Source organism: Aquarana catesbeiana, linkage group LG02, assembly GCF_042186555.1.
Source record: "Aquarana catesbeiana isolate 2022-GZ linkage group LG02, ASM4218655v1, whole genome shotgun sequence".
Taxonomy (NCBI): Eukaryota; Metazoa; Chordata; class Amphibia; order Anura; family Ranidae; genus Aquarana; species Aquarana catesbeiana.
In genome coordinates this window covers 315,226,908-315,249,073 of record NC_133325.1, presented here as the reverse complement: position 1 = coordinate 315,249,073, position 22,166 = coordinate 315,226,908, and the positions used below count along the sequence as shown (strand labels likewise).

Here is a 22,166-nt window from a genome sequence, read left to right as displayed (position 1 = left end):
TCTCAAACCAAGTTAGTCTCAAACCAAAGTTTTACTGTATTTACTGTAAAAGAGGGAAACATAAAACTAGTGCAATATTTGACACTGTTTTTTATAAACTAACGCATCAATATCTGGCTCGATGGATGGAGTACAAATTCTCAATATGCTCATCAGATATTTTGGTTCTAAATTTTGCCCTTCAAGTGCTTCATCCTTGAAAATAATTGCTCACAAATATAGGTGCTGCAAAAAACCGATGACAGGAATAACGAGTGATTGTGGAGAGTGGGAGATTTTTCCTTGGGAAGATAAAACCTTTAGCCCAGATCCTAACTCACAAAATACTGCTACTAACTGGGAAGTAATGGAAGTAATAAAATTACCTCCCGCTCCGCTTCTTTCAGCACAGTTTCCTTCTCTCTGACTCTCTGCACAAAGGTCTGTCTCATCTCTTCCTCCTTCCTGTGGAGCTCTTCAAAGAATTCATGTCGCTTTGCTTCATAGGTCTCCTGCAGACTGAAAGAAAATAACACAATCATTTGATGCCTTATAGCCAAGAATATAATACACACAATCTTTTCTTCTATCTGCTTAACTTTCACTGCACCAAATGATGCTTCATCCATCTACACACATTTCCCACAGTTTGTTGGTAGAATAGCTTTAAAAAATCCTCTGCAAAATCAACTGATAGCAAAACACTGAGTGTGGTGCATGTGCACTGCACGGTGCAGTCCCTGTCCGTTCCTGGAGGATGCCAAGAATGGAGCGAAATGCAGGGAAAATGTAACTCCAGCATGACCCAGACAGCAGGACGTGGCCCCGGCTCCCGTGTCATTGGATTTGATTGACAGCAGCGAGAGCCAATGGCTACGCTGCTATCAATCTATCCAATCAGGACCGGAGACACCGGCTGGAGCGGGTGCACTCGTCCCCGACGCAGGAACAATCGGGCTCAGGTAAGTAAAAGGGGGCTCTGGGGAGCTGGTGCACTACAGTAGGTTTTTTCCCCTCAATGCATAGAATGCATTGAGGTGAAAAACCACGAGGGTTTACAACCCCTTTAAATACTCATTTAGGTCTACAGGGGCACAAAAAAAAAAAAAAAAAAAAAAAGAAGAAATTTTGACTTGCCTGTAAATTCCATATCTGGAGCACAGCACAGATCACAGGCAACTTATTCATACACCATGGATAATAGGCTGGTACCTTTAGGTAATTTGACACTGGCAAACTTTTGGGTGTCTCTACTATAACCTTACCCCACTACGTGAATCCTCAGTTATTTAGAAAGCAAAGGAGTGTGGGAGGGTGGAAAGTGTCCTTTTACTGTACTCCGAGATAGGAAATTTACAGGTAAGTTAAAATTCCTTTTATTGTAATTGTACAGTACAGAACACAGGCTACTCATTCATATACCATGGGATGTCCCCAAGCAATAAATACAAGGGTGGGAAACAACTAGGCAAATGGAACTGTGCCAACAGACCCAAAAAAACAACAGGGGCCAAGAACCAAAGTTCAGAGTGCTGCTGCAAGAACCTTGCGGCCAAAAGCTGCATTCACAGAAGACTGGACATCTACATTGAACACTTTGAGAAAGTATGAACAGAAGACCAGGTGGCAGCCATACAAATTTGGGCAACAGAGGAGGTTTTTGTTTAACCACTTGTTGACCACCTTCCGCATATATACTGCGGCAAGGCGGCTCGGCTGTGCAAACCAACGTAGCTGTACGTCGGTCTGTGCATGTGGTGCGGGCCCGTGTATGCTGCGGGAGCCTGCCCATGGGTCCGGCGGACTTGATGTTCGCCAGCCACCTGCAATCTCGATGAAGAGAGGCAGAACAGGGATCTGCCTATGTAAATAAGGCAGATCCATGTTTTGACAGGGGAGGAGAGAGAGATTAGCTGTTCCCAGTTATCAGGAACAGCGATCTCTCTCTACTCCCAGTTAGTCCGTCCCCCTGACAGTTAGAAACACCTCCCTAGGGAAGGCTAAACCCCTTGATCGCCCCCTAGTGTTAACCCCTTCCCTGCCAGTGCCATTTGGTACAGTGATCAGTGCATTATTATAGCACTGATCACTGTATTGATGTCACTGCTCACCAAAAAGTGTCACTTAGGGTCAGATTTGTCCGCCACAATGTCTCAGTCCCACTAAAAATCTCTGATCCCCGCCATTACTAGTAAAAACAATAAAAAAATAAAAAGTCCCTAAGTCTTTCCCCTATTTTGTGGACGCTATAACTTTTGTGCAAACCAATCAATATACGCTTATTGTGATTTTTTTTTTACCAAAAATATGTAGCAGAAAATATATTGGTCTAAACTGATGAATAAATTTGTTTTTTATATATATTTTTTGGATATGTATTATAGCAGAAAGTAAAAAGATATATATATATTTTTTCAAAATTGTCGTCTTTTTGTTTATAGTGCAAAAAATAAAAACCGCAGAGGTGATCAAAATACCACCAAAAGAAAGCTCTATTTGTGAGGGGAAAAAAAAAAGACATAACTTTTGTTTGGGTACAACGTTGCACGACTGCGCAAATGTCAGTTAAAGCGTCCCATCCTTTCCGGGGCTGAAGTGGGTAAAGCAATGGCAAAAAAGTTCCTGATTCACAGTGCAATGGTAGATTCTGAAGCAGGGTGCCCCAAGCGAGGCCCAGAGGAAAGAACAAACAGTGAATCTGTCTAATGGAAGCAGTAGCTTTTCGGTACACTTTAATGGCTCTGACTACTGGGCAGTATAGGAAGAATTCTCTTGCATGCTTAGCAGCAGGGCACAAAGATGACAGACAATGTCCTCATTGAGATGGAATGCTGAAACCACCATTGGAGGAAAGGATAGTCTTTGGCATAATACGACCCTATCATTGTGAAGTAAGAGGAAAGGCTCTTTACAGGAAAAGGCCACCAAATCAGAGACAAGTCTGACAGACGTTGATGCTACCAAAAAGGCTACTTACTAATCTCCAAGGGGATATCTGTGATGGGTTCAAAGGGTGGTTTCTAATTTGCAGAGAGAACCAAATAAAGGTTCCAGGGAAGCATGGTGAGCTGCAAGGTGGGCCTAACATGAGAAACACTGAATAAAAGGTGAACACAGGAGTGTGAAGCCAGAGGTCTTTGGAAGAGGATAGATACAGGCCAATACCTGCCCTTTTAGGATGCTAGAAGCTAGATTCTGGTCAAGACCTGTTTGTAGGAAGGCCAGAATGCAAGGCACAGAGTAATCTCTGGGACTGAACTTCCACCAAGCAAAGCAAGATTTCCAGGTACAATAATAGATCTTCCTGGAAGTGGCTTTTCTTACTTTCAGCAATGTAGGAATTACAGATTTAAAAATCCATGAAGTCCTGGGTTTCAACAGTTATGCTATTAAAGCCAGGGACTGTGAAGCAAGGTGGAATGGAGGGCCTTGAGATAGCAGCTCTGGCCTTTTGGGAAGATGCTAGGGATCATATGCTAGAAGTCCGAGTATGTCTGTGTACCAGGTTCTTCAGGGCTAGTTCAGTGAAAGTAGAATCGCTGTTTTTCTCTCTTGCTATATTTTGTGGAGTAGACGAAGCAGAATTTGCAGTGGCAGCATAAATTTGCTTAAATTGAGACAAGGGGAGCATCCAAGGCAAAAGCTAGAGGATCTCCGGTTGTGGCAACAAACAGAATTAGCTTGTTGCTGTAACTGGAGGCTAGGATGTCCACATTCAGAGTCCCCATCTCTGGCATGGCAGATTGAACATATGTGGATGAAGAGACCATTCTCTTTCGGCCAAGCGGAGGTGGATGAGATAATCCATCTGCCAGTTGTCCACTCCTGGGATGTGGACTGCAGAAATCGCTGGACTGTATGTTTCTGTCCATGACAGCATCTGGTTTGCTTCCATAAAAAGGCAGCCAGGCTTCTCAAGCCCCTTTGATTGTTGATATTTGCCACTGTGGTGGGCATTGTCTGACTGCACCCAAATTAAGTATACCTTGGACCCATAAAGGTGCTGAAGGGAAAACGTGGCTGCTCTGAGCCTCAAGATGTTGATGAGCAGTTTGTTTTTCTCTCTTGACCATGTTCCCTGAACTGTCACTGTTTGGAAGACAAGGAAGTTCATGCTCAGCTGGATAGGGGCATGGGTAGGTCCAGGGAAAGGGACTGCTTTTTCTATGCTGACAGAATGTTATGCTGGAGAGTTCTAGATTGGAATTAGGTGAAAGGAGCCAACCCTTATGGGGCATACATACGGTCGAACTTTTCGACCAGACTGGTCTGACGGACGCCGATGGACCAAATCCGGCGGACAATCCTATCGTGTGTGGGCTTCACCGGATCTTCAGCGGACTTTTCCAGTCGCAAATCTGACGGTCTTTAGATTTGGAACAGGCTTCAAATCTTTACGTCGTAACTCCGCCGGACCCAGAAATCCGCTCGTCTGTATGCTAGTCCAGCAGGCAAAAACCCATGCTAGGGCAGCTATTGGCTACTGGCTATCAACTTCCTTATTTTGGTCCGGTGTACGTCATCACGTACGAATCCGTTGGACTTTTGTGTGATCGTGTGTAGGCAAGTCCGTTGACCCAGAACAGAAAATGTCACTGACCAAACAGATGTCTTGAAAGGGCATACGTGTTTTACAGGCAGCTTCCACTGTCCAAGCCTTAAGATTCTGCGCATATGAATAGAGATTAGAGCCATTCTGGTTATTTGTTTCATGATGTATTCCAGGGCAACCACACAAAAAGGAAGAGCAGAAGGCAATTGCTGTAATTGCTCTGTAACAGCATGATCCTCTAATACAGGCGCATGTGGGTTATTCGTTGTCTTAGTCCAGTTAGGTGCAGTTTGACATATGGAAATAGCAAGGAGAGCTGGGCCAGCCATGTTAATGACAGCTTTTACGGGCATCCCCCATCCTCTGGGACTCCCTACCCCAATCTGTCTCCTAATCCACTTTTAGATGATCCCTGAAAACTTTTCTCTTTAGAGAAGCCTATCCTGCCTCCACCTAACAACTGTACTTTTATTTCAGATAATCCCCCACAGTTACTAACTTTTGTATCACTTAACCCTCCCTTTTAGTTTGTAAGCTTTAATGAGCAGGGCCCTCTGATTCTTCCTGTATAGAGTTGTACTGTAACTGTACTGTCTGCCCTCACATTGTAAGCGCTGAGCAAACTGTTGGCGCAATATAAATCTGTATTATAATAATAATAGTATTCTAATGCGATCCACACTATGTAAATATAGAATAAGCTGGCCCTTAAACTAATCTGCACTAATAACTAAACACTAGATGGCAGCAAACACACACTAAAAAAAAAAAAAAAAAGATCTGGCTTGTGAAGTCTGGTCCAAGATTTAAAGGAAACAAGGACAAAAGTAATGAAATAAAATTTTAAAAATTACAAATGAAAGAAAGTTTACAATAATAATACTAATACTACAATAAATTTTATTGATTGGAGTTGACAGAATCTGGAGTAGCCATGCATAGTAACCAATCATTTTTCACCTAATGTATTTCCTGCATTAAAGCAAAAAGTATCCCAGTGTTTGTATACCCCCTGTATACTTGTCTGAGCCCTATCTCTATCCAGCGCTAAGTCTGTCTGCAGCTGCTCTATCCTCTCTATCTGCTCACAGAGGCAGCAGCGCAAGCCATTGGCTCCTGCTGCTTTCAATCAAATCATGTGAGCAGAAAGCAGGGCTGAGCAGTGATGTGTGTGAGATTGAGCCCGAAGATGTGCCACCATAGGAAGCAGCTTCCTATGATGGCACACCGAGACCAGGAGGAGCTAAGAGCACTGGTAGGGGACCCTAGAAGAGGATCGGGGCTGCTCTGTGCAAAACCACTGCACAGAGCAGGTAACTATGGCATGTTTTGTACAATATTTTACTGTACAGCACTATTGTTGCAACAAATTCATAAAAAAAAATACCATATTGGTAAAAAAGGAAAGTGGAGGTAAGTAAGACCTCTTCCATATTGGAGTAAAAGTCAGTCAATCCTACACAGTAGGAGTATGCCAGGAAAGCACGCTGAGCTGCACATTCACAGACCAGTGTACAATAAACAGAAAACTGCAAGCAGGCAGGTAAGTGTGCATTACTGAAGAAGAGACATAGTATGCCTTTACTGCAATAAAGAGATGTTACTTCAACACAGTCACGGGAAAATATATATATCTATATCTATCTATCTATATATCATGACAAAGCCAGGGAAACACAAATTGATAAATAGTGTTCAATTCATAAGGGTTGATTTACTAAAAGACAAACAGGCTGAATTATACCTTTTTATTTTTTTTTTTTTTTAGGGACAAAGAGGGCCTTCATTTATTATATGCTATTAAAGTATATCTCATGTTTTTCATTAGATCACTGGCGCAAAACAGTAAAATAAAAAAAAATAAATAAAAAAAAAGGGACACTTTAGTTGTTTATTTTATGCCGATCCTGACATGCATGAGGATACCAAATATGTATGCAATATTTGATGTTTCTACCCATAGTAGTAAGAGACAATAGTGCTCATTTTGCTTTATTTCCCCAACCTAAACACACTGTCACTAAATAGAACACCTTCTTTTTGCACCTAACACACACTGACAACACTGGAGTAAATAACATAAAAGCATGGATCCATCCTGACTTGTGTCAATGGTTCAGGCTGGTGGTGGTGTAATGGTGTGTGGGATATTTGCTTGGCACACTTTGGGCCCCTTAGTATCAACTGAGCATCATTTAAACACCACGGCCTAGTTGCTGACCATGTCCATCCCTTTATAACTACAGTGTACCCATCTTCTGATGGCTACTTCCAGCAGAATAATGCACCATGTCACAAAGCTCAAATCATCTCACCACTGGCCTCTTGACACATCACAATAAGTTCTGTACTCCAATGGCCTCCACAGTCACCAGATCTCAATCCAATAGATCATCTTTGGGATGTGGTGGTACAGGAAATTAGCATCATGGATGTGCAGCTGAGAAATCTGTAGCAACTGCGTGACTCTATCATGTCAATATGTATCAAAATCTCTGAGGAATGTTTCCATCACCTTGTTGAATCTATGCCACAAAAAATGAAGGCAGTTCTGGAGGCAAAAGAGGGTCCAACCTGGTACTAGAAAGGTGTACCTAATAAAGTGGCCGGTGAGTGTATATATGTGCTACAACAGGAAGTTCACTTCTGTTATGCTGCATATATACGGTTACACCATTGTTAGTATCATAGTTTGCGAGCACCCCTGAAAAACCTAGACAGCCCAGTGGTTGGGAAAGGCTGCACTAAGCAAAGGGAAAATGCCCTTGCAAAGTGGAGATTTCATTGCAAACTGAATGTCTCATTTGCCTTTAGTAAATCAAGCCCATTGCCAGATTTGCAACCTCTCATCTCACCTTGGTCTTGTAGCCAGGTCAGGCAGTAAAAAACTATGTGTAGCACAGCTGTAAAAGTGTTAAGGGTCTAACACATAACTATGTCAGGAATGCTGTCAGTGTCCCAAAAGTGCAGAGGTCACACCTATTTATCATTCTAGTCAAACAAACCTGTAATTAAGACTTGTAAGGATATCAGGGGGATCAGATGTTCTAAACAATAAAAGGAGTACAGCATAGGATGCATAAGATAGCTCTTGTTTCAGCAGGTGGCTAGCATTTGAATTCCTGTAGTGTGACTGGCAGTCAAATATATACATCACTAACCACTACTGATAGGCATACAGTTCTGTGTATCTCAATATGCTAGACTGCCACTACAATTGTCTAGACCAGTGGCCTCTAAACTGCGGTCTGGGGGCTGTATGTGGCCCTTTGCTTGCTTTTATCCGGCTCTTGGGGGGATTATTTCCCTGATTGTCAGTAACAATGGGGCATTAATCCTCTTACTCTCCACCAAATATGGGGCACTATTCCTCCCACTGATACCAATGATGTGGCACTATTCCTCCCAATGATGGGACACTATTCCTCCCACTGATACCAATGATGGGACACTATTTCTCCCACTGATACCAACAATGGGGCACTATTCCTCCCACTGATACCAACTATGGGGCACTATTCCTCTCACTGATATCAATAATGGGGCACTATTCTTCCCACTGATATCAATAATAGGGCACTATTCCTTCCACTGATACCAATAATAGAGCACTATTCCTCCCACTGATACCAATGATGGGGCACTATTCCTTCCACTGATACCAATGATGGGGCACTATTCCTCCCACTGATACCAACGATGGGACACTATTCCTCCCACTGACACCAACAATAGGGCACTATTCCTCCCACAGATACTAATGATGGGGCACTATTCCTCCCACTGGCACAAACAGCGAGGCATAATTCCTTCCACTGATGTCAACGATGGGGCACTATTCCTCCCAGTGACACCAACGTTGAGGCACTATTTTTCCAACTGACACCAATGATAGGGCACTATTCCTCCCTGTAATATCAATGATGGGGCACTATACCTCCCACTGACATCAACAATGGGACAATATTCCTCTCAATGACACCAACAATGGGACACTATTTCTCCCAGTGATATCAATGATTGGGCAGTATTACTACCCCCAATACCAATAGCAGTGCATTGTTTAATCCCACTGACACCAGAACATTTTCTTCTCACACTGGCCACAGTTCGGCCCCCTAAAGTATGCAGGACAGTAAACTGGTCCTTTGTTTAAAAAGTTTGGAGACCCCTGATCTAGATAAGCAATTGGAACCTTGACATAACTTGAACAGATGGAAAGATGCTTTGTCAATATTACACGGTAGGCCCAAAGACTAGACATTCAGTTAATTGCATAGTCGTCCTCCATTACAACTGAAGACATTCAAATTCCAATAGAGGAAGCTGTTAGAGGAATATGCATCACAGAAAAATTAACAAACACATACAGCGATGAAGGATGACAATGGCAAGGAAAGTATATAATTACTGTTGGTAGCATGTATCACAGGGGTGGAGACAGCAGCACTAATTCAGGCCAAAGAGAAGTAAACAGGATATAGGCCCCCATAAAGCCATCCTGAGAACTTTATTTCACTGCTGTGCAAAACTGCTTAGGAAGCAGATTCCCTTTAAAATATGCTGTAACCGATTTCCTAATTCTAAAATAATCTATTTCCTGAAACAAAACAAAAAAAAAAAAATAGCCAATAATGCAGCCAAGTCACCACAAAGACAGTGAGTGATATCATTTCAATGTTAACAATGCATAATACTAGTTTATGCATTGTTAACATTGATTATTTATGTTTTCTGCTTGTCAGGAAATACCAAGGTACTTTAGGCATTCAGTGATAAAAAATGTCTTGCACAAAAATCACAGTATTTGTGTCAAATATGTTTCTTACCTATGATATTCAGCTCTATCTATTGGCTAATGATTGAGATATTTCCATAAAATACCACATTCTGACCACTAGATGGAGCTGATTATCATAGGAAATAAACAGTAAGACATATTACAGAGATTATTTGTGATGGCTGTGCAAATGCTAAGGCATCCACACAGCAAATTGTTTTATAAATAGACCCCAAGTTGTCTCAGGTCCCTAATCTGCTTGAGTGTCTGAGGTCACTTAAGCTGGCCATACATGGATTGAAATTCGGCCAGTTTAGCAGGGACCAGTTGAATTTTGATCCATGTATGGGCACTGTGGTTGTACAGAAGTTGATCGATCAACTTCTGTACAACTGCCCTGTCGGATTTTCCCTGCAATGCTGATCAGTGTATTCTGACAGCGGGGGAGTCTCCCCACTGTCAGAATACAATAGCTCAGCGGGAGGATGTGTGGATGGGGGAAATTGGGTCAGTTTTTCTCATTCAACCCGCTGGTTGAATGAAAAAAGCTGTATTATCTATGGGCTGCCTAAATTGTATAATGCACGTGGAACAACCAATGACCCCTGACCGAGATACCACAGTAAGATTTTGAAATATTTGGTCAGCTTGGATTATATATAAAAGACTCACAGCCATTTAGAGATTTCTTGGGCTATATTAAATACAGCTGAGAACTGCCCTCCCTCTTAGGCCCTCTTAAACCCTTGGCTTCGCCTGTTTAATCATTTTACAACCCTCCCTATCTTTTAAAACTACCTATCCTATATCCTAAAGCCAAACCATCTTTCCCTATGTCGTCACTATTTTCCCTTTCACCAATTTGATAGCCGTTAGGATCACACATTTTTCCCCACCCTCCAATCTCCCTATTGTTGTTAAATGGGAGGCATACCATTTTGACTGTTCTTACAAGCTTACTTCCTCATTTTTCTCTTGATCTAACCATGTTTTACCTAAATGGTTTAATGAAATTGTATGTAAACGTCTTTGTTGCTTCTGCTGTGTTTGTAATGTTGGTATCAGTGGGAGGAACGGTGTCCCGTCATTGGTATCAGTGGGAGGAACGGTGTCCCGTCATTGGTATCAGTGGGAGGAACGGTGTCCCGTCATTGGTATCAGTGGGAGGAACGGTGTCCCGTCATTGGTATCAGTGGGAGGAACGGTGTCCCGTCATTGGTGTCAGTGGGAGGAACGGTGTCCCGTCATTGGTGTCAGTGGGAGGAATGGTTTTCCCCGTCATTGGTGTCAGTGGGAGGAACGGTGTTCAGTCATTGGTGTCAGTGGGAGGAACGGTGTCCCGTCATTGGTATCAGTGGGAGGAACGGTGTCCCGTCATTGGTATCAGTGGGAGGAACGGTGTCTCGTCATTGGTATCAGTGGGAGGAACGGTGTCCCGTCATTGGTATCAGTGGGAGGAACGGTGTCCCGTCATTGGTATCAGTGGGAGGAACGGTGTCCCGTCATTGGTGTCAGTGGGAGGAACGGTGTCCCGTCATTGGTGTCAGTGGGAGGAACGGTGTCCCGTCATTGGTGTCAGTGGGAGGAACGGTGTCCCGTCATTGGTGTCAGTGGGAGGAACGGTGTTCCGTCATTGGTGTCAGTGGGAGGAACGGTGTCCCGTCATTGGTGTCAGTGGGAGGAACGGTGTCCCGTCATTGGTGTCAGTGGGAGGAACGGTGTCCCGTCATTGGTATCAGTGGGAGGAACGGTGTCCCGTCATTGGTATCAGTGGGAGGAACGGTGTCCCGTCATGGGTATCAGTGGGAGGAACGGTGTCCCGTCATTGGTATCAGTGGGAGGAACGGTGTCCCGTCATTGGTATCAGTGGGAGGAACGGTGTCCCGTCATTGGTATCAGTGGGAGGAACGGTGTCCCGTCATTGGTATCAGTGGGAGGAACGGTGTCCCGTCATTGCTATCAGTGGGAGGAACGGTGTCCCGTCATTGCTATCAGTGGGAGGAACGGTGTCCCGTCATTGCTATCAGTGGGAGGAACGGTGTCCCGTCATTGCTATCAGTGGGAGGAACGGTGTCCCGTCATTGCTATCAGTGGGAGGAACGGTGTCCCGTCATTGGTATCAGTGGGAGGAACGGTGTCCCATCATTGGTATCAGTGGGAGGAACGGTGTCCCGTCATTGGTGTCAGTGGGAGGAACGGTATCCTGTTAATGGTGTCAGTGGGAGGAATCGCATCCCATCATTGGTGTCAGTAGGAGGAATGGCGTCCCATCATTGGTGTCAGTAGGAGGAATGGCGTCCCATCATTGGTATCAGTAGGAGGAATGGCGTCCCATCATTGGTATCAGTAGGAGGAGTGGCGTCCCATCACTGGTGTCAGTGGAAGGAATAGTGTCCCATCCTTGGGGGTCAGTGGAAGAAATGGTGTGCAGTCATTGGTAGAAATAGTGCCTTGTATCAGAGGGAGGACTAGTTCCCCTAGGGCCAGATAAAGGCATGCAAAGGGCCACATCCCGCCAAGGGGCCACAGTTTGGAGACCACTGTTCTAGGATACCGAACGGAACGTTTTCACAACCTTCCTTACCATGGATATGAGCTTCTTTACCACTCATGACAATGTACTGTACCGTTCTACAAATTAATCAAAAAAGTCACCCTTAGCAGAGAACTCTCCATTACAAAAAGACAAAAGACTATGTTTTATTTAAAACACAGGTTTTATTATTTATCAGATTGTTCGGCCTGAATCCAAGCTGTAAAGATGTTGTGAATTACGCATCTAAGTACAGGAGTGGAAGCTCCAGGGCAAAGCCAGTGAATGTACACGTGGAACATATGTTTGTGACACGCAGGAATGGACTGCAATTAACAGCTCTAAAAAACAGGTCTCCCCTTAGCTCTAATGGCCAAACTAGAAACCAGACAAAATGGTGAATGAAACAGCTGTACAACCCCCTACACCACAGATCCTAATTTGAAACAGAAAGCTTGGTCACCCATTTGTATCGGCCCTTTGCTCAGCCAGTAAAATGCATGCCCAGATTCCTGTCTGCTACTAAACACAAACACATATCTCACTCTTGATACTTAAAGTGGACCTATCATGAAAATCCACACTTCACATTAACCAACTGACAACACATGAAAACCACGAAAACATAAAAAACCAAACAATCATGTTAAAGTGGAGTTCCACTCAAAAGTGAAACTTCCGCTTTTCTGCTTTCTCCCTCCCTCCAATGCCACATTTGGTACCTTTCAGTTTGACAGGTCCCCCCTCCTCCGCCACCAGGCCAATTATAAAGTGCAGCGCGAGGGGACCGGCTGTGAAACACAAAGGCTTCACTGCCGGTTCCCCTTAATAGATAAGGCGGCGGCAGCACCCGACCGCTGATCCGATAATCGGCTGGGGTGCCGACATCGCGGGAACCCTGGACAGGTAAGTGTCCTAATATTAAAAGTCAACAGCTACAGTATTTGTAGCGGCTGACTTTTAATTTTTCGTTTGGGGGGGGGGAGCAGAACACCTCTTTAAGTAAGAAAAGTCTCTTGACTAGCATGAATAAGGGAAAAAAAAAATCACTGCTGAGTTCTCTTATGTGACCAGGCCTAAACAAAAGATCTCTTGGTCTCTGTAACCAAAAGCATTTTAGGATTCATGTCACAGGACTGCAGACAGTCTATTATTTTCAGTCATACAAACCCTGACTCCTAACATTTGGTGGATGAGAGGATCATCAAAGTACAGTCTGAATATGTCTTGTGCAAATATGGGTGTCCAATGTTCTCACATCATTTCAAACCACACACAGAAACAAGCTTTTCTCAACCATGGTGCCACTTAGGTTCCCCCTCAGAGGACCCAGTTTGCCGTGGATCAGCGTCACTTCGCTATAATGTTGGCAACTCATGATGCGGATCCAGGGCAGACAGCATACGGGGACACCCCCTAGCATTTAGGAGAGTACGGAAGTCTGGTTCCTCCAGACTGCTCCACCTCCCGCCTTCAACCGTGCTGCAGGAGCCAAAATGTAGGGCCCTGATGTGAAGTGGAAACTGTGTGATTGGGGGGCTCTGTGATGGTGGGTGGGGCGATTCTGATGTGATGACAAGACTTAGTGTAGGGGGAATCTGATGGAGAGGCTTTGATGTGAAGCCAATTTCAATAATGCGGTTGTGTGCATTGTGCCAGACTTAGGTTTCCCGTTGATAAGTAACATATACGTTTTTCTACAACTTAGACTTAGGATTTTGCATACTCTTAGGCTCTTTACACACGATGCAGGCTCCAATGGAGTCCGCATGCTCAGTGGGGAATCTGTCCGCTGATCCCTGCTTAGCAGGCAGATGGCTGGTCTGTGTTGGCTCTGCATAAGCGGACACAGTCCACTCTCCTCTATGAGTATTTGGATGTAAACTGACTGCCTGTCCGTTTATACCCAACTGCCATTCGATCCGATCCACCAGGCAGATGGGGAACTAATCTGTTTTTAGTGAATACGATCAGATGTCGGGAGGGTGTCAACAGACACATATCCATTGACACCCACTTCTCCATAGAGGGGACTGGAGGGTTTGATCGGGTCCACTTGAAAAACTGACGGATCCGATCGTTCTGCTAGTGTGAAAAGGGCCTTTTACATAGTTACATAGTTAGGTTGAAAAAAGACACATCCAGTTCAACCATTAAAAAAAAAAAAATAAATAAATAATAATATCGTACAATCCAATATACCCAATTCTATACCCACAGTTGATCCAGAGGAAGGCAAAAAACCCCAGCAGAGCATGCTCCAATTTGCTACAGCAGGGGGAAAAAATCCTTCCTGATCCCCCAAGAGGCTTTTTTCCTGGATCAACTTTACCTATAAATGCTAGTACCCAGTTATAATATGTACATTTAGGAAAGTATCCAGGCCTTTCTTAAAGCAATCTACAGAGCTGGCCAAAATCCACCTCTGGCGGGAGTCTATTCCACATTTTCACAGCTATTACTTTGAAGAATCCTTTCCGTATTTGGAGATTAAATCTCTTTTCCTCTAGGCGTAAAGAGTGCCCCCTTGTCCTCTGTGTTGACCATAAAGTGAATAATCAACACCAAGTTCACTATATGGACCCGTTATATATTTGAACATGTTGATCATATCCCCCCTTATTCTCCTCTTCTCAAGACTGAATAAATTCAGTTCCTCTAATCTTTCCTCATAGCTGAACTCCTCCATGCCTTTTATCAGTTTGGTTGCCCTTCTCTGCACTTTCTCCAGTTCCCCGATATCCTTTTTGAGAGCTGGTGCCCAAAACTGAACTGCATATTCCAGATGAGGTCTTATTAATGATTTGAACAGGAGCAAAATGATATCTCTCTCTCTGGAGTCCATACCTCTCTTAATACAAGAAAGGACTTTGCTCGCTTTGGAAACCGCAGCTTGGGATTGCATGTTATTATTGAGCTTATGATCTACCAAAACCCCCAGATCCTTCTCCACTACAGATTCCCCCAGTTGTACTCCCCCTAGTATGTATGATGCATGCATATTCTTAGCCCTCAAGTGCATAACTTTACATTTCTCAACATTAAACCTCATCTGCCACATAGATGCCCAATTAGACAGTGCACTGAGGTCAGCTTGTAAATTGGAGACATCCTGTAAGGACGTTATTACACTGCATAGCTTGGTGTCATCTGCAAAGACAGAAATGTTACTTTTGATCCCAGACCCAATATCATTTATAAAGATATTAAAGAGTAAGGGTCCCAGCACTGAACCTTGGGGTACACCACTGATAACCCTAGACCATTCAGAGTAAGAATAATTAACCACTACTCTCTGAATTCTGTCTTTTAGCCAGTTTTCTATCCATTTAACAAACTGATATTTCCAAGCCTGTAGACTTTACCTTACACATGAGTCGTGTGTGCGGAACTGTATCGATCGCTTTTGCAAAATCCAAGTATACCACGTGCACTGCCACCCCTCTGTCCAAGGTTTTAACTACATATTCATAAAAAGAAATCAGGTTTGTCTGACAACTTCTGTCTTTCATGAACCCATGCTGTCTGTTGCTTAAAATGTTTTTTTCCAGCAAGAACTCGTCTATGTGGTCTTTTATTAAATGCTCCAGTATCTTCTCGATTATAGAAGTTAAACTAACAGGTCTATAGTTACTTAGTAAAGACTTTGATCCCTTTTTAAATATAGGCAGCACGTTCGCCCTGCGCCAATCCAGTGGTACTATTCCCGTCATTAATGAGTCCCTAAAAATTAGATACAATGGCTTTGAAATTACAGAGCTCAATTCTTTTAGGATCCATGGGTGGATGCCATCAGGTCTAGGTGCTTTATCCACCTTTATTCTGTCCGTTTATACCCAACTGCCATTCGATCCGATCCACCAGGCAGATGGGGAACGAATCTGTTTAAGGGAACGTCTACTCTACACTAGCAGCAACAACTGCCGCTCCTCTGAAAAGATACCCACGCACAAAGCACTTTGGACTTAGTGTGTGTACACCCCTGGACGTTCCCGTTCCAACTTAAAGTGATTGTAAGGGTTTGTTTTTTTTAACCACTTGCTTACCGGGCACTTAAACCCCCCTCCTATCCAGACCAATTTTCAGCTTTGGGCGCTGACGCACTTTGAATGACAATTGCGCGGTCATACAACACTGTACCCAAATGAAATTTTTATCATTTTTTCACCACAAATAGAGCTTTCTTTTGGTGGTATTTGATCACCTCTGCGGTTTTTACTTTTTATTAAAAAAATGTAAAAAACTGAATTTTTTTTAAAAAAAAAGTTTATTTTTTTATATTTTGTTTTAAAAAATTTTAAACGGGTAATTTTTTTCCTTCATTGATGTACGCTGATGAGGCGGCAGTGATGGGCACTGATAGGCGGCAGTGATGGGCACTGATGGGTGGCAGTGATGGGCACTGATGGGTGGCAGTGATGGGCAGCACTGGCAGGTGGCACTGATTGGCACTACAGGTGGGCATTGATAGGTGGTACTTGTGGGCACTGATAGGTGGTACTTGTGGGCACTGTTAGGTGGCACTGTGGGCACTGTTAGGTGGCACTGTGGGCACTGTTAGGTGGCACTGTGGGCACTATTAGGTGGCACTGTGGGCACTATTAGGTGGCACTTTTATTGGGCACTGATGAGGCAGATGTGCCTCTTCCACTTGGGGACCGATGTCCCTCACATCCGATCCGGTGATCGGCTTTTTTTTCTACTCGCGCTGTCAGCGTGAGTAAAAAAAAAAACCGATTACCGATCTTTTGTTTACATCATGTGATCAGCTGTCATTGGCTGACAGCTGATCACATGGTAAGGGGCCGGGACCAGCCCCTTACATAGATCGGTGATCAGCCGAGTCTCAGTGACTCGGTGATCACAACGCGCCCGGCGCGCGCCCTGCAGGGCGCGCGCAGGGAGCGTGCACAGGGGAGGACGTCATATGACGTCCTCCCGGGAATGTAGGTCCGCGCTGTAGCCGTCATTCGGCTATAGCGCGGATGCCAAGCGGTTAAAATAACATACATATCATACATACCTCCACCGTGCAGCTCATTTTGTACAGAGTGGCCAAAAACCTGCTCTCGTGGCTCCTCCCCACATCAGATAACCCCCTGGGAGAAGCGCTCTCCCTGGGGAGTACCTTGCGGGAGCGCTCCAGAGTCCAGCATTCAGCGTCCATAGAGGCCGAATGCAGGACTCAGCCCCGCCCCCCGGGGGTCACGTTCCAGGTAAGAAACACAGGGGGGCTGGGGGGACGATCACTGCCAGGTGTTTTTTCACCTTAATGCATAGGATGCATTAAGGTGAAAAAACAAGAGGGTTTGCAACCCCTTTAAGGGGGGAGTGGTAAAAATGTGACTTTACTGCATGTTTTTATAGCTGCCCAACTGCAAATGTAAACAAGCCCAAAGGCTGCCGCAACTGAAAAAAGATTGAGAAACACTATCTATATGATGATTTATATTAAATGGATTACATGCACAGAAACATTATAAAGACTCCGTACCCCCTTTAACTTCAACCTTACCTGTTTAGCTACTTATTCAAATATCTATGCCTCAGTTCCTTCATTTTTACTAGTATCAACTACATGGAACAGAAATTCCAGTCAGCAAACCCTAGGCTAAAGAATTAGCTTTCCCTTAGTTACAGTGTAGTACCAAAGCACTAGTTTATTATTTCCATTTGTGCCAGCTCTGAGAAAACAATCACTAAAATTCCTAGCAAGGCTGACTCAGCGGAGCACAGTCCCAAACAGCTGTGCAAGCAACAGGTGCAGGGTGAGGCCACAAACCATAACCCAGACATTTCCCTGCATGCTTTGCATGGGCCCTGTGCCCAGGTAACCCATTTCCCATCATGTGACAGCAACTGTGGTATTTGATTAGGTTTTATCTGTATTAATACCATTAGATTAGAAATGTAGCTTGTTGGATTGCACAGATGAGAGAAAATTGCTTTTGAAATCAGTCATGTAATTTAGTTTTAGACACTGTAAACATTTTTGTATTATAGGTAGTTATACAGTGGCAACAATTTACATATTCACATCAGCCAGTACATGCAAATTAGTCCCTGATCTCAATGAGCTTTCAATCCAAGGTCCGTATCTTACATGCACACATACATATACTAGGGATAATTTTTTTTTGAACAGGAGCCAATTAATCAACCAGCATGTGTGCAGTGTGGGAGGAAACCATAGTACATAGAGGAAACCCACGCAAACTCCTTGCAGATAGTGTTCTCGCCAGGATTACAACTTGGGACCCCATTGCTGCATGGTCCTCAGTTTGAAGCTAGAATTGCCAATCACATTACAATAATATTACTCCAAAACAGATCATATAAATATACGGGATGACTGAATGAAAAAGACAGCAACCTACCTTACAGGCTTATCTCCAGGACCCAGGTCTTGAAATCCCATTTCCTCTAACTTGCAGCGTCGATACAGTTCATAATGTCTATTGTGAGTCTGTTCCCTCAGGTCCTCCATATTAGTGCAAATCAACATCTCACGAAGCTTCACAAAATCACAGTGATTCTCATTTTCCACTAGATGGTGAAGAACAGAAAAGTGATTATATACAGAGCTGTATACAGTGCTGTATTCCTGCCTGTGGGATGGGAACTTCCCGTCCCTGCTATCACAAAGTAAATGGAGTTGGGTTGAGCGCTGCTAGCCAGTCACAGGGAGCTTTGTATTCTATGAACTAATGCAAAGCTTCCTCTGATTGGCTGAGGCAGATGGGTGACATCACCATCTCAGCCAATCAGAGGAAGCTTTGTCATCATTCATAGAATGCAAAGCTCCCTGTGAATGGCTGAGCTACACTTCTGCCCAACCCGATTTGTCCTGGTTATGGGATGGGAAGTTCCTCTCCTCCTGCTGGAACACAGCTGAGGCTACATACATTTTTACAGCACTGCATCTGTTAGTGAAGTAAATAGTTCACTTGGAACAACTTGGCCCAAACAAACGATGTAACGTTAAATAAAACATGGAGATCAGCTTTAATACAAAGAATCCAGCTTTTTTCAAATATGGAATCAAAAGAAAACACAATCAAGGTGAAATAAAAAGTAGTAATTATTCTAACAGTAGACAGTAGTCTGTACACTGAGTTCACTGCTGGACTGTTCACCTAATTTGACCTAATGAAGGATCAGCATGGAAAATCATTAGCTTGCTGTAGAGATTTAATTACACAACATAATTGATGGGTTTAAATTACCACTGCTTTGTCAGCCAAGCTGTCAAATCTGTAAGAGACTTCTAAGGGTCCAACAAATCCTAATGCGTACAGGATAACACAGGTTTTCATCAAGTGAAAAGTAATTTTTTAAATATTTTTAACTACTTTATGATGTAATGAAAAGTTTCCAGGTAGATACAGTATACGGAAGTCGAAATGGCAGACTCATTTCCTCCTCTTTCAGAAAGGCTAAATCCAGCCAAGCCTAATTGATACTGGATTGAGCTGGGCTTCTTTTTCTCCTTGTTGACTACAGCAGCCGAATTTACCAGTTGGGAGGTCCCTCACTTGTGGGAACTGTTACCATTCTACCCTGAGGCCGAGCATTGTTATCCGGTACTCCTATTTAAATCTACACCCACTGTTATCAATAGTATACAGGGGTGTTCAATACACAGAACTGATCAAAGTAATGTTAAAGCCTGGTACACATTGGCAGTTTTTTTTTTCCTTCAACCCAGCAGGCTGAACGAAAAAAAGAAAAAAAACTGAGAAACTGTACTAACGATGCAATATTAGTACAGCGATCTCCCCACTGAGCTACTGTGTTCTGACAGGAGGCACTGCCCCCCCACCAGAACACACCAGTCAGCGCCCGCAGCAATGCGGATTGGCTACTGTTTTTCCAGCATGCCCGTTCGAAGGAAGACGGATGTTCAGCTTCTGTTGGACAGGCTGCTGTATACCATACAGGCCAAATGTCAGCCCGTTTTTGTTGAACAGACAGGCCTTTACACTTTATGTTGAGTGAAGTACAAATGTTACATGCCTATTTGTGATTCCCCTATTACTACAAGTTGTTTATAGCCACCTTTTTCAACCAGTGTACCCAGCACCCTGGGGTACCTTCAGGTTTCTTCAAAGGTTACCTTGCACAACTGGCCAAAAATGTTATACAAGCCAGTGGCTGGATCGAGCCTGCCTGTTAATTACACAAAGCCACAGGTTTTCATTGTGCACCATTACAACCGTCTAGCCACCGGCATCCTAACAAACAATGACAACATTGATTGATAAGGAGGACATTGGGCGCCTGCACAGCATCCTTGTTTACCCCTCTCCATCAGCACTGGTGTCACATTAGCTGAGTGAGGGGGAAAAACAGAGAGGAGAAACATTGAAATACTAGTACCAGTTTACAAAAGGTATATTTAAATTGGAAGGATAAATCACGTCCAATGTTGGATGTCCTACATGTGTGGATGTTGCTGCGTTATGTAAAACTATTAGCTTCGTTTTTTTTAGATTTTAGAATGGGGTGCCGCGAGACTGTGTATAATTTTAAATGGTGCCTTGACAAAAAAAAAAAAGCTGAGAAACACTGGTCTATAGCATCTAATGTATTAGGGCTGAAAAATAAACTATAGAATTACAAAGTACACGTATTATATTTCCAAAGTTTTACTTTTATTCATGAAGTAGCAGCCTTTACATACCTCAAAACGACAGCCTTGCTTTTACCCACATTGGGTCCAATTAAACTTAGGATTTTCTTTTCATTATGAAAAGGGAAAAATCCCTTGCAAAGTGAAAATTCACTTTGCAAAGCAAACAGCCTATTTACTTTTAGGATAGCAACCCCATTATGTTTCAGAGGGTAACAGCAGTCTAGTCTACAATATTGCGCTCAATTGACTAGCAGCTGAAAGGCTACTAATGTAAATATGCATCAGTGGGCAAAAATATATTAAACAGCAGAAGATATTTTACACGGTTTCTGTTAAGAAGGCTCCTACATTCGATATTTCTATATTATATTTCTAACAAAGGGTTTTACCTTGTACAATCCCCCAAGGATACTGCCGGGCCTTTACCATCTTGTTTCCAATCTTAACCTCCTCCATACTACCTACCACTGCAAATGGTAGCTGTGCCTGCAAAAAAAAAGTTTTAATAAAAGTATATTTTTACATAAGGAAAAAACAGGTTACCAAAAAAAAATTGCAAGTTTGTTTACTGTTAGCATTTTAGGGTTAGCTGGCATGTTTAGTTTAAGGATTTGGGTTATGTGCTAATTTTTGGTGTTAGGATATAGGAGATGAATGGGTGGATGCTAAAGGTTAAAGCTTCACTTATAAAAGGCCTCATGTACACTGCTGCTGGTAATCGGATGTTCAGAGGCAGTTGGATGCTTTTTTCAGCTGCCCCTGAACTCATCCAATGTTATCTTATGTGTACATGTACACAGGTTCGTTTAATGTCGTTTTTAGGCAGTTGAGTTTAGAGACCTTTTTTGGAAAGCAAAAAAATGAGTTCAGACGCTGAGTTTAGAGGCATTTCAAGTGGCAAACGCTTCTAAACGTGGCTAAACACGGTAATTCATGTTTCGCTTACAGGCGTTTTTCGTTTTTGGCTATTTTGAAAAAAAAAACAAAACTTTTTTTTCAAACGCTTCTAAACGGAAACACGGCTAAAACGCGGCATGTAAACATGGCAAAACAGACGTTTTAAATGTGTGTTACTATCAGTCAAGTTAAATCGTGCAGGAGAGGTTGTAAAAAATGTCCCGTGTACATTAAGCCTCATGGTTCCGGTCTCTCCATAGATGTCGGGGCTGGTTGGAGGAACCCCCCCCCCAAGAAGTATCACACCAAATAAAAAAAATTCTCACAGACCAGTTACTGTTTCAATGGTTAATGCGGTTATTCAGAGAACAATGTGTCAATAAAGGTGTCCGTTTATGAAGCAGTGATCAGCGGTGATCCCAAGGATCACCGCTGATCACAGTCCATAAACAGTTTATGAAACAGTGATAATGGAGGGGAGAAGTGTTTGAACTTGTTCTCCCGTCGATTATCTCTACACATGGAGAATCCTCATTGAATGACACAGTAACGGCCAGTTTATGAAGCGGTGATCTCACCGCTTCACTGGCGATCTGTGTCAGAATTCACACTCCCAGGTTCACCAGCTCAGAGGTGGTGAATCGGGGAGTGAAGAGAGAATCTCGGGGGATCTGAGGGGGAAGGAGGAAGATTTTTAACTTCCTTATGCCTCGTTCAGACCCCCCAACACTGTAAGCATGTCCCCATGTCATATTTATGTGTATACATATATATACATACATATATACAT

The 22,166-nt window shown here is 43.3% G+C and overlaps 1 protein-coding gene across 2 annotated transcripts in view; it reads right to left on the bottom strand.

Moving 5' to 3' along the window:
* LOC141127879 (septin-10-like) overlaps nucleotides 1-22,166 on the bottom strand; it is a 93,030-nt gene that overhangs the window by 6,895 nt on the left and 63,969 nt on the right. For both annotated transcript variants that reach the window (XM_073614741.1, XM_073614742.1), the window contains exons 7-9: nucleotides 20,869-20,965; nucleotides 18,222-18,390; nucleotides 366-498 (exon numbers count right to left, since the gene is read on the bottom strand). In XM_073614741.1, coding sequence (XP_073470842.1) covers nucleotides 366-498; nucleotides 18,222-18,390; nucleotides 20,869-20,965 — 399 coding nt within the window. The remainder of the gene's footprint in view (nucleotides 1-365; nucleotides 499-18,221; nucleotides 18,391-20,868; nucleotides 20,966-22,166) is intronic.